Source organism: Myxocyprinus asiaticus, chromosome 36 (assembly GCF_019703515.2).
Source record: "Myxocyprinus asiaticus isolate MX2 ecotype Aquarium Trade chromosome 36, UBuf_Myxa_2, whole genome shotgun sequence".
Taxonomy (NCBI): domain Eukaryota; kingdom Metazoa; phylum Chordata; class Actinopteri; order Cypriniformes; family Catostomidae; genus Myxocyprinus; species Myxocyprinus asiaticus.
In genome coordinates, this window is record NC_059379.1 from 29,846,983 (window position 1) to 29,860,091 (window position 13,109).

A 13,109-nucleotide genomic window follows, 5' to 3' on the forward strand; every position below is an offset into this window, starting at 1 on the left:
TTTTAGAAGAATATCTCAACTCTGTATGTCCATACAATGCAAGTGAATGGTGTCCAGAACTTTGAAGCTACAAAAAGCACATAAAGGCAGCATAAAAGTAATCCAAACAACTCCAGTGGTTTAATCCATGTCTTCAGAAGCATTATGATCGGCGTGGGTGAAAACAGACCAAAAATGTAACTCCTTTTTTCGTTATAAATCTTGACATCAGAGACTGCAATGCAAAGGTGTAAAGAAGTTATATTTTGGTCTGTTCTCACCCACACCTATCATATCGCTTCTGAAGACATGGATTAAACCACCGGAGTTGTTTGGATTGCTTTTATGCTGCCTTTGTGCTTTTTGGAGCTTCAATGTTTTAGTCACCATTCACTTGCATTATATGGACCTACAGAGCTGAAATAGTCTTCTAAAAAATCTTTGTGTTCTGCAGAAGAAAGTCATACACAGCTGGGATGGCATGAGAGTGAATAAATAATGAGAGAATTTAAATTTTTTTATGTGAACTACAGGTGCATCTCAAATTAGAATGTCGTGGAAAAGTTCATTTATTTCAGTAATTCAACTCAAATTGTGAAACTCGTGTATTAAATAAATTCAATGCACACAGACTGAAGTAGTTTAAGTCTTTGGTTCTTTTAATTGTGATTTTAGCTCACATTTAACAAAAACCCACCAATTCACTATCTCAAAAAATTAGAATACATCATAAGACCAATAAAAAAAAAACATTTTTAGTGAATTGTTGGCCTTCTGGAAAGTATGTTCATTTACTGTATATGTACTCAATACTTGGTAGGGGCTCCTTTTGCTTTAATTACTGCCTCAATTCGGCGTGGCATGGAGGTGATCAGTTTGTGGCACTGCTGAGGTGGTATGGAAGCCCAGGTTTCCTTGACAGTGGCCTTCAGCTCATCTGCATTTTTTTGGTCTCTCGTTTCTCATTTTCCTCTTGACAATACCCCATAGATTCTCTATGGGGTTCAGGTCTGGTGAGTTTGCTGGCCAGTCAAGCACACCAACACCATGGTATTTAACCAACTTTTGGTGCTTTTGGCAGTGTGGGCAGATGCCAAATCCTGCTGGAAAATGAAATCAGCATCTTTAAAAAGCTGGTCAGCAGAAGGAAGCATGAAGTGCTCCAAAATGTCTTGGTAAACGGGTGCAGTGACTTTGGTTTTCAAAAAACACAATGGACCAACACCAGCAGATGACATTGCACCCCAAATCATCACAGACTGTGGAAACTTAACACTGGACTTCAAGCAACTTGGGCTATGAGCTTCTCCACCCTTCCTCCAGACTCTAGGACCTTGGTTTCCAAATGAAATACAAAACTTGCTCTCATCTGAAAAGAGGACTTTGGACCACTGGGCAACAGTCCAGTTCTTCTTCTCCTTAGCCCAGGTAAGACGCCTCTGACGTTGTCTGTGGTTCAGGAGTGGCATAACAAGAGGAATACGACAACTGTAGCCAAATTCCTTGACACGTCTGTGTGTGGTGGCTCTTGATGCCTTGACCCCAGCCTCAGTCCATTCCTTGTGAAGTTCACCCAAATTCTTGAATCGATTTTGTTGACAATCCTCATAAGGCTGCGGTTCTCTCGGTTGTGCATCTTTTTCTTCCACACTTTTTCCTTCCACTCAACTTTCTGTTAACATGCTTGGATACAGCACTCTGTGAACAGCCAGCCTCTTTGGCAATGAATGTTTGTGGCTTACCCTCCTTGTGAAGGGTGTCATTGATTGTCTTCTGGACAACTGTCAGATCAGCAGTCTTCCCCATGATTGTGTAGCCTAGTGAACCAAACTGAGAGACCATTTTGAAGGCTCAGGAAACCTTTCCAGGTGTTTTGAGTTGATTAGCTGATTGGCATGTCACCATATTCTAATTTTTTAAGATAGTGAATTGGTGGGTTTTTGTTAAATGTGAGCTAAAATCATCACAATTAAAAGAACCAAAGACTTAAACTACTTCAGTCTGTGTGCACTGAATTTATTTAATACACGAGTTTCACAATTTGAGTTGAATTACTGAAATAAATGAACTTTTCCACGACATTCTAATTTATTGAGATGCACCTGTATTCCTTTAAAAAGCATTTCAGTTGGCACTTCATTATGTCTGAGGAGAGAATGCTAAAATATTATTGATTTGTTTACTGTATAATTCCCATACATCCATTCGTGTCAATTTCACAGTTTTAACTTTATCACTATCACAAAATAATGTTGTTTTGTCCAGACTTTTGACTGGTATGGTGTACATAGAAGTAATAGTAATAGTACAATTTTTTACTGATTAACCAGTGCTAATAAGTGCTTTTTGAAACCATCGGTTCTCAGCAAAAATCGACAACAATATTTAAAATTTGTAATTCCTCTGTGGCCAGAACCCTTCATGTGAGGAATATATAGGCTATAAAAAGCTTAATTTGGTGAAAATGTACATATAAGTCATTGTAATGGAGCCATGTCTCTGTCACCATCACGGTTTATGGAATATTCCACAATTATTAATACTGAATGTTATAAAAAAAAAAGACAAGTGATCAGTGATGATCTAATATATAACATATAAAATGTTTATTATTTTATAGTGTTTCTATTGTAATACATTGTAGATGACTAGAGTACATGTTTTGTTTCCCATGTGAGTTTGTGTTAGCTGGAAGCACAGACATTTTAAAATAAGAGCCTGCGGTACATTTCAGGCTTGTTTATAGTTAAAAGTCCCACATTATGCACCAAATCTTCATTTTTGCTGGTTATTGTGATTTTGGTTGCACAATAAACGCACATCACGGATTTTACTCATTTTAGACACTATGTGCCAAAGACAACCTTTTTTTACATTCAATCGATTTTTAAAAACAATCGACAGATTAATCGGTTAATGGCTTTTTCCACCACCTTACTTATTGGTATTGGCTAAAAAGTCATTGTTAACCTACTTAAACACCTTTGATTCCTCCATACAGGTTGAGCCTGACCAGTTCCCAGCCTCAGACCCGTGGCAGAGGAGTACAGCTCCTGTCTCAGGTCCTGCAGGAATGCTACAGCAGTCTGTCTGAGAGGGAAGGTGAGACTTTTCTGCGCCATCATACTGTGTGCTATCATCATGAATATACATTAGTCAAGGCCTTCTGTGTTCAGTTGCTTTGAGTAATGTTTATTTTAATCATGATGATCATTTAAGACATTTAGTTTCATATTCTTTTAAATACAGGATGCACATTTCCTTCATAACATACTGTAACAAATTTCAACAACAGTGCTGCATTGACAAAACCTATAGCCGCTTTTCCACCATCAGGCCTAACAGTTTTGAGTGCGGTGAGTAATGGTTCCAGTTGCAATTCCATTCCAGCACAGTTCGGTACAGTATGAGTACAAACCATTCATGTCCCAAATTTTTTTTTTCTCGAACATTTGGCTAACCGTACTCAGGACAGAGAAACGTGCTGGTGGAATGACTTTAGTGGCATGGCGACTCACGATTGGTGACTTGCTCAGTCTATTCTAATCCTGATTTCACAGTGCCGCACTTAAAAAAAAAAAAAAAAGAAAAAGAAACTTAAACGGGGTCAACGCACCCGGATTGATACAGAATGTCACGGTTCCACAAGGAAAACCATTCTGCCAGATGGTGGAAAGCGCCTTATCATAATAGATGGTCAGCATGCTGACAGAGACAATTGTGACAGGCCTACAGTATCTCACACGCTTGTGTTGTTTGCAGTGGAGGTCCTGATAGCTTTCTATGAAAACAGACTGAAGGATCACTATGTGATCACACCACATGTACTTCAGGGGCTCAAGGCTTTGGTAAGTACTTTTTGATTTAGATGAGTGTGTGTAATTGATGATGTATTAATGTATGTTATGTTCAATCACTGCAGTCCTCATAACTTCAGTAAGCCCTGTAACAAGGGGCCATGTAACCATGTACATTTTACATTTAATCATTTAGCAGATGCTTTTACCCAAAGCGTATTACAAATTAGGAATACAACAGAAGTGATTCATCCTAAAGAGGCAGTAATAAGAGAAGTGCTGTAATACAAAGTTGCAAATTGCTCAGGAAGCACACAGAGAGAGGAAGGTGATTTTGTTTTTTGTTTTTTTAAGAAGAAAGAAGACATTTATTGCCTTAGTAGGATTGGGTCAGGTGTTTGCAAAAGAGGTGCCAATATAACCATGCCTTTATATGGAATGGTTCAATATAATCCACAGCGTAGAACAGCATGGCAAGTGAAATTAGTTTCAAATCTTCTCTCATTTCTTGTTTCAATGTCGTGCACCACTTTTTAGACAAAATGCTCGGTTCTACCCCCTGGTTCAGCTGTGTCCATTTTGAGGTCCATTTTCCAGGATGTTCACGTTCAGGTGAATACTTCAGTTTGAATGTGTTATTTTCCATACAGAAGATGTGTTGCTAAATGACAGGTTTTCAGAAAAACTTATTTTCACTTATTTATTTTGTATTTTTTTGCAACAGTCTTTGATGCTGGCTGAGCGATCATGTGTGTACAACATTCTTATAAACCTAATGGAGTCTAGAGAGGAGGGTAAGGGAGGAGCAGTTTTGCTTTTCAGACCTTATATTTCCTGTCCTAGCTGTTTTGTCATCAGACATGACATCTGAAGGGTGCTCAGATATCATGATACATCTCCTATTCCACAGAGCTAAAGGGTCTGGGTGCAGACTTTGTGTTTGGATTTGTGCAGTCAGTAGATGGAGAACGAGATCCACGAAACCTCTTGCTGGCGTTCCAGGTGGCCAGGAACATCATTCACAGAGGTTATGATCTCGGTTAGTGTGCACTTGGAATCACAAATACAATGAATGTTATAGAATTGGCTCACATAAAAATGATAATTCTGCCATCATTTACTCACCGTTGTGTCTTTCTAAACCCACCCAATCAGAGAAATTTAGAAAAAAGTATTAGTAATTTTTTCCATGCGTTTACAGTGAGGGAAACAGACTTACATTTTGGTCTGTTCCTCACACAAAGTTATCATATGGCTTCAGAAGTCTTGGAATATAGTGAGTCGTATGGTCTACCTTTATGATAATGTTATGGTGCACTTGCATCCTTTTTGAAGCTTAAAAGTTCCTGTCACCATTTATTTTAAATGCATGGAAGCAAACAACCAGAACATTCTTTAGTGTTCCACGGAAGAAAGTCATATGGGTAGGACTGGGTAAAAATACTGATTTTCAGATGCATCGCAATCTTCATTTGAACGATCTCTATATACAGGTGCATCTCAATAAATTAGAATGTCGTGGAAAAGTTCATTTATTTCAGTAATTCAACTCAAATTGTGAAACTCGTGTATTAAATAAATTCAGTGCACACAGACTGAAGTAGTTTAAGTCTTTGGTTCTTTTAATTGTGATGACTTTGGCTCACATTTAACAAAAACCCACCAATTCACTATCTCAAAAAATTAGAATACATCATAAGACCAATAAAAAAAACATTTTTAGTGAATTGTTGGCCTTCTGGAAAGTATGTTCATTTACTGTATATGTACTCAATACTTGGTAGGGGCTCCTTTTGCTTTAATTACTGCCTCAATTCGGCGTGGCATGGAGGTGATCAGTTTGTGGCACTGCTGAGATGGTACGGAAGCCCAGGTTTCTTTAACAGTGGCCGTCAGCTCATCTGCATTATTTGGTCTCTTGTTTCTCATTTTCCTCTTGACAATACCCCATAGATTCTCTATGGGGTTCAGGTCTGGTGAGTTTACTGGCCAGTCAAGCACACCAACACCATGGTCATTTAACCAACTTTTGGTGCTTTTGGCAGTGTGGGCAGGTGCCAAATCCTGCTGGAAAATGAAATCAGCATCTTTAAAAAGCTGGTCAGCAGAAGGAAGCATGAATTGCTCCAAAATTTCTTGGTAAATGGGTGCAGTAACTTTAGTTTTCAAAAAACACAGTAGACCAACACCAGCAGATGACATTGCACCCCAAATCATCACAGACTGTGAAAACTTAACACTGGACTTCAAGCAACTTGGGCTATGAGCTTCTACACCCTTCCTCCAGACTCTAGGACCTTGGTTTCCAAATGAAATACAAAACTTGCTCTCATCTGAAAAGAGGACTTTGGACCACTGGGCAACAGTCCAGTTCTTCTTCTCCTTAGCCCAGGTAAGACGCCTCTGACGTTGTCTGTGGTTCAGGAGTGGCTTAACAAGAGGAATACCACAACTGTAGCCAAATTCCTTGACATGTCTGTGTGTGGTGGCTCTTGATGCCTTGACCCCAGCCTCAATCCATTCCTTGTGAAGTTCACCCAAATTCTTGAATTGATTTTGCTTGACAGTCCTCATAAGGCTGCGGTTCTCTCGGTTGGTTGTGCATCTTTTTCTTCCACACTTTTTCCTTCCACTCAACTTTCTGTTAACATGCTTGGATACAGCACTCTGTGAACAGCCAGCTTCTTTGGCAATGAATGTTTGTGGCTTACCCTCCTTGTGAAGGGTGTCAATGATTGTCTTCTGGACAACTGTCAGATCAGCAGTCTTCCCCATGATTGTGTAGCCTAGTGAACCAAACTGAGAGACCATTTTGAAGGCTCAGGAAACCTTTGCAGGTGTTTTGAGTTGATTAGCTGATTGGCATGTCACCATATTCTAATTTTTTGAGATAGTGAATTGGTGGGTTTTTGTTAAATGTGAGCTAAAATCATCACAATTAAAAGAACCAAAGACTTAAACTACTTCAGTCTGTGTGCATTGAATTTATTTAATACACGAGTTTCACAATTTGAGTTGAATTACTGAAATAAATGAACTTTTCCACGACATTCTAATTTATTGAGATGCACCTGTAGATTCTTAAATCCAAAGATCAGTCTTTTACTCTATGTGGCAACCCCTATAATGCAAGTAAATGCAAGCATGTGTGACCAAATTTCATGCTATGCGACTTAAAATGTTTGTGATTAGCCACTGGTTGGTAAATATTCCGATATTATTCATCAGTGATTGAGTTGTATCCTTGTGCGACCCCGCGTCCACATGCGTGGATGGTGTATTTTGACTTCGCTATACGCAACGCATAATTGTAATTTATTTAAATTGGCTGAATACTGTTCGCAAGACTCTAGACTGTCATTTAAGGGTTAAACTTCTGGCACACCGAGTCACGTGACGCAACAGAATGGTGTAGATTTCCATGAAGCGCTTCTGTTGTTGTGCAGAGCCAACAAAATTGCCTCTGGTAAGAAACTTCTAAGTTTTCATTGAAACCTATTTGGGTGTAAAGAGTAGTGTCTCTAGTTTCTTTTGATATGCCGCTTTAAAAAAAATCTGTTAATTTTTCAGGTGTCAGCAGGCTGATAAACATGATGTCCACATATGTGGATTTTGGGACATTATTCCCTCAAAAGCTGAGAAAAATAAAAACATGTTCAACATTAACTCATCTGTGGGTCATTTAGCTTAATTTGATTATACATTTTGTTATCACTGTACAATATGTTTCTATTCATTAACATAGTAAATGCATTCATATATATTTACAATGCATTTTCACATTGAGAATCAATGTTTCATCCAAAAGCTGAAAAATGTTGATTTCAGAGGCTTTATATGGAGTTAAGATGAAAATAAGGTGCATTTCTAACTGTTCTGAGACCAGTGCAGACAGAAAGCACACTGGAGGTTAAGTCATTCACTAAATAGGGAGCAAGGGAACATCCTATAACTAACTGCATTCACTCTTAAAATCCAACCAAAAGTTCAGTTTCAGGCTGCAGATGATGTTTGGACGGCTCAACTTGTTTGGCAGACATGGGGCAATGATATTAAGCACTGCAGTGCATCTCCTCCTCATGGACTGCGCCAGATTTGCCAGTTCTTGCTGTGAGATGTTACCCCACCCTTCCACCAAGGCACTTGTAAGTTCCCGGACATTTCTGGTTGGGATGGCACTAGCCCTCACCCTCTGATCCAACAGGTCCCAGACGTGCACAATAGGATTGAGATCTGGGCTCTTCGCTGGCCATGGCAGAACACTGATAATCCTGTCTTGCAGGAAATCACGTACAGAATGAGCAGTATGGCTGGTGGCATTGTCATGCTGGTGGGTCATGTCAGGATGAGCCTGCAGGAAGGGTACCACATGAGGGAGGAGGATGTTTTCCCTGTAATGCACAGCATTGAGATTGCCTGCAATGACAACAAGCTCAGTCCGATGATGCTATGACACACCGCCCCAGACCATGACGGACCCTCCACCTTCAAATCAATCCCGCTCCAGAGTACAAGCCTCGGTGTAATGCTCATTCCTTCGATGATAAACGCGAGTCCGACCATCACCCCTGGTGAGACAAAACCGCGACTCGTCAGTGAAGAGCACTTTTTGCCAGTCCTGTCTGGTCCAGCGAAGGTGGGTTTGTGCCCATAGGTGACGTTGCCGGTGATGTCTGGTAAGGACCTGCCTTACAACAGGCCTACAAGCCCTCAGTCCAGCCTCTCTCAGCTTATTGCGGACAGTCTGAGCACTGATAGAGGGATTGTGTGTTCCTGGTATAACTCGGGCAGTTGTTGTTGCCATCCTGTACCTGTCCCGCAGGTGTGATGTTCGGATGTACCGATCCTGTGCAGGTGTTGTTACACATGGTCTGCCACTGCGAGGACAATCAGCTGTCCTTCCTGTCTCCCTGTAGCACTGTCTTAGGCATCTCAGAATACGGACATTGCAATTTATTGCCGTGGCCACATCTGCAGTCCTCATGCCTCCATGCAGCATGCCTAAGGCACATTCACACAGATGAGCCTGGGCATCTTTCTCTTGGTGTTTTTCAGAGTCAGTAGAAAGGTCTCTTTAGTGTCCTAAGTTTTTATAACTGTGACCTTAATTGCCTACCGTCTGTAAGCTATTAGTGTCTTAATGACCGTTCCACAGGTGCATGTTCATTAATTGTTTATGGTTCATTGAACAAGCATTGAAAACATTGTTTAAACCCTTTGCAATAAAGATCTGTAAAGTTATTTGGATTTTTACAAAATGATCTTTAAAATACAGTGTCCTGAAAAAGGGGCATTTCTTTTTTTGCTGAGTTTATAATTTGTAAAATTATTATTTTCGAATTATACCTTGAAGGTTCCTTTTATAATTAAGAGCATTAGCTGAGATCATTTTTTCATAAGCAAGCAAAATGGACATTGTAACAGAAAAATACCCATATGAATTGATGCCGAATCAAATCGAGAGCTTTTGAATTGGAATCAGGAAATCTCTATGAGTACCTAGCCCTACATATGGGAATGACAAGAGTGTGAGTAAATGATAACTGAATTTTTTTTGTGTTTGTGTATGCTGATCCTTTTAGTGATTTGTGATAAAATACACATGTGAACAGAAATTTCTTTGATGAATGAATGATTTGTTTCCTTTTTTCTCAGGTAAATTCGTTGAGGAACTCTTTGAAGTGACGTCCTGTTATTTCCCCATAGACTTTAGCCCTGTAAGTGCTTATTTCTAAGATGTTTGCATTTGACCAGATTCTTCCGCCAGTGTTCATATAATTTAGGTTACATGTTATCCACGTCACAGATAGACGTAAGATGATTTCTGATGAGAATGTATAATATTCTAAAGATACGAAAATGTAGTGTCTTGAAGATATAAATAACTGCACTTCTAACCATATGCCCCGATTTCTGTTTGTGGTCAGCCACCCAATGATCCTCATAGGATCACAAAGGAAGAGCTTGTTCTGTCTCTACGGGCTGTTCTTACAGGGACGCCTCGGTTTGCTGAGGTATGACGCTTTCTCTGGATAGGTGACCTAAACTTAAATCAGTCTCTAAAGATTATTGACCTAAGTAGTGCTCTCTTTGGCATTATGCAGAACAGCTGTGTGCATCAGTAAACTGGCAATTGCTTACATGTATTCTGATTTTGTGTTTTGCATCCTCTCCTTTTGACAGTTTCTGTTACCATTGATCATCGAGAAACTGGACTCCGATGTTCAAAGTGCAAAAGTGGACTCCCTGCAGACTCTGGTACAGCTGCTAGATTACTCTTATATCAGTATTTCCCAACTCTGTTCATGGAGCCGCCCAACAGTACATATTTTGGAGACATCCAAAATGTGTACTGTGAATGTCAGCGCCACGACAGAGTTGGGAAACACTGCTCTAAATCATGCAAATAGTATTTTAGCGTGCTGCTATTTAATGAGTGTGCTTGGCAGGGAAAAGAATTTGTAAAGTTGCTCTGGCTGAATAGTGTTGCAATATTTGTATACTTTATAAAATGAAAAGTTTGCACTATTCCTCTTGTGTTCTAGGCTGCCTGTGGTCCGACATATAGCCATAAAGAGCTGGCAGAATTCCTTTCAGGCCTTTGGAGCTCAATTCGGAGGGAGGTAAGAACAACAATGTAAAACAATGACCGCAGGAACCAACGGATGCTTTGCCTATATTCGTGTACGTCACATTTCACAGCATTTCATGCCAAGGATTGAGATTTCAAATGCCTTTAAATGTAAGCAAAGAGGATACAAGGAGACAAGCAATGCACTTTGACAGGATCCACATGGCAGAGTTGGACCAGATACTCTACAGAAGTACTCAAATGTTGATGTATATGCTTTGCCAAAGCATTGCAATGATTGTATTATTTAAAGGGATAGTTCACCCAAAAATGAAAATTCTCTTATCATTTATTCACCCTCATGCAATCCCAGATGTGAATGGCTTTCTTTCTTTTGCAGAACACAAATAAAGATTTTTAGAAGAATATCTCAGTTCTGTAGGTCCATTCAATGCAAGTGAATGGTAGCCAGAACTTTGAAGCGCCAAAAAGCATAAAAGTAATCCATTTGACTCATTTGAAATCCATGTCTTCAGAAACAATATGATAGGTGTGGGTGAGAAAGAGATCAATATATGAGTCCTTTTTACTATAAATTTACACTTCCACATTCTTCTTTTGTTTTTGAAGAGAATTTATTGTAAAAAAGGACTTATATTAATCTATTTCACACCCACACCTATCATATTGCTTCTGAAGACATGGATTTAACCACTGGATTCAAAGAAATTTAAAAAACATTAAAGGTATTTAAATGACATAAGTAAAAGCATTAACTTTGGCAGTCATAAAGTACTAAGATAAAAACAAAATCAAAACTAGGAAACACTGCAAAAAACAAACAAACTAAACTTAAACAAATAGTCGAGAGAAAACAAAACTATGTTGAGAGTACAAATTGAAAATATAATGAAAATAAAAATGAAATAAACTAATAAATTTGGCACGTACTTCTGAATTGCGCTCTGACACATTTCCGAACTCAACCCGTGAAATTGAGCTTTTGTAGCTTGAAGCGTCTGCATTTATGTGCTTAGTAGAGTATATTTCTGGCTTTATGGTGTGCTACATAATACAGTATGTTTAATCTTTACGTCCATATCCTGTGTGTAGGTGTTCCAGACAGCCAGTGAGAGGGTGGAATCAGCTGGTCTCTCCGCTCTCAGCGCGATCACATCCTGTCTTTCCCGTTCTGTGCTCAGTTCAGACTCCGAGGATTCCTTGCAGGTGTTTCTAGACCTCGTTCTCAAAGGTAAAGTCTTCTCATGAGTTCTAGATGCTGCTGCATTGTTTGCCAGTGAGCTAATTGGCGAATGGTGGAGGGATTTATTTAAAAGAAGTTTAGTTGTTCTCTTAGTAGTTACATGAATTATATGCAAGAGTGATTCATAATGGACAGCCACCAGCCAAATAGTTGATCACACAAAATTGATTATGAATGGTCACATCTTTCCATGAATATCACTGTCAGTCTATATTAGTATTCGTATCAGTATTAGTGCTGCCCAGGCTTGTTTTATCCGTCACACCTGGTGTGTGTTTTATACGCCCAGACTGTCAGCACCATCTTTGCGAGCCAGATCTCAAGCTAGTGTGGCCCAGTGCCAAACTTCTGCAGGCAGCTGCCGGGGCTTCATACAGGGCGAGTCTGATAGTGACTGCAGCTGTCATACCGGCCCTGCTGGAGCAGTATAACAACAGAACACAGGTAAACACAGCTGCTACAAAACTGCTTGTATATGTGACCCAAAAATGAAAATTCTATCATCATTTCCTCACCCTAACGTCGCTCCAAACCCGTATGATTTTATTTCTTCTGTGGAACACAAAGATTTATTTTATTTTTTAATATGGGGACTGGGGCACCATAAGTGAAAAAAAGCACCATAAAAGAAGTCCTTATGACTCATGCTCTTTTCCAAGTCTATATCTGTAAACGTGCCATAATTGAATTAAAGGGAGAGTAAATGAGAGTTACCGCGGAAGGAAAGATTTACATATATGGAATATACAGCAGAAGTCAACTACTTTTTATGGTGCTTTCTCTGTCATTTTTGGACCTTGACAGCCCCAGTACCCAATATGAAAAAGAGTACTTTATTCACTCTGCGTAATATCTCATTTTGTGTTCAGTGGTGGAAAGAAGTTCACTGGGGTTTGGAACGAAATTAGGTTAAATAAATGATGACTTTGATTCAATATATTTTTTTTTTGTTTGTTTGTTTTTTGAGTGAACTAATCCTTTAAAGGGATGATTCACCCCAAAATGAAAATTCTCTCATGATGAAGATTTTTAGAAGAATATCTCAGCTCTGTAGGTCCATACAATGGAAGTGAATGGGTGCCAACATTTTGAAGCTCCAAAATCCACATAAAGGGAGCATAAAAGTAATCTATATGACACCAGTGGTTAAATTCATGTGTTCAGACACTATAAGATAGGTGTGGGTGAGAAAAAGCGATACACTTTAAGAATGTGAATCACCAAAAACAGAAGGAGAAAGTGAAAGTTAAGGGAAAAGGACTTAAATATTGATCTGTTTCTCACCCACACCTATCATATATATGGATTTAACCACCAGAGTTGCCCTTATGTGGATTTTGGAGCTTCAGAATTTTGGCACCCATTCACTTGTATTGTGAGGACCTACAGAGCTGAAACATTCTAAAAATCTTTGTGTTCAGCAGATGAAAGAAAGTCATACACATCTGGGATGGCATGAGGTAAATGATGAGAGAATTTTAATTTTGGGGTGAACTAA

The 13,109-nt window shown here is 39.2% G+C and overlaps 1 protein-coding gene across 2 annotated transcripts in view; it reads left to right on the top strand.

Moving 5' to 3' along the window:
• The window catches only part of LOC127427380 (MMS19 nucleotide excision repair protein homolog), a 31,562-nt gene that overhangs the window by 1,041 nt on the left and 17,412 nt on the right, over positions 1-13,109 (top strand). For both annotated transcript variants that reach the window (XM_051674967.1, XM_051674968.1), the window contains exons 3-13: positions 2,981-3,081; positions 3,742-3,827; positions 4,314-4,388; positions 4,501-4,570; positions 4,687-4,815; positions 9,432-9,493; positions 9,704-9,790; positions 9,960-10,034; positions 10,322-10,399; positions 11,461-11,599; positions 11,901-12,055. In XM_051674967.1, coding sequence (XP_051530927.1) covers positions 2,981-3,081; positions 3,742-3,827; positions 4,314-4,388; positions 4,501-4,570; positions 4,687-4,815; positions 9,432-9,493; positions 9,704-9,790; positions 9,960-10,034; positions 10,322-10,399; positions 11,461-11,599; positions 11,901-12,055 — 1,057 coding nt within the window. The remainder of the gene's footprint in view (positions 1-2,980; positions 3,082-3,741; positions 3,828-4,313; positions 4,389-4,500; positions 4,571-4,686; positions 4,816-9,431; positions 9,494-9,703; positions 9,791-9,959; positions 10,035-10,321; positions 10,400-11,460; positions 11,600-11,900; positions 12,056-13,109) is intronic.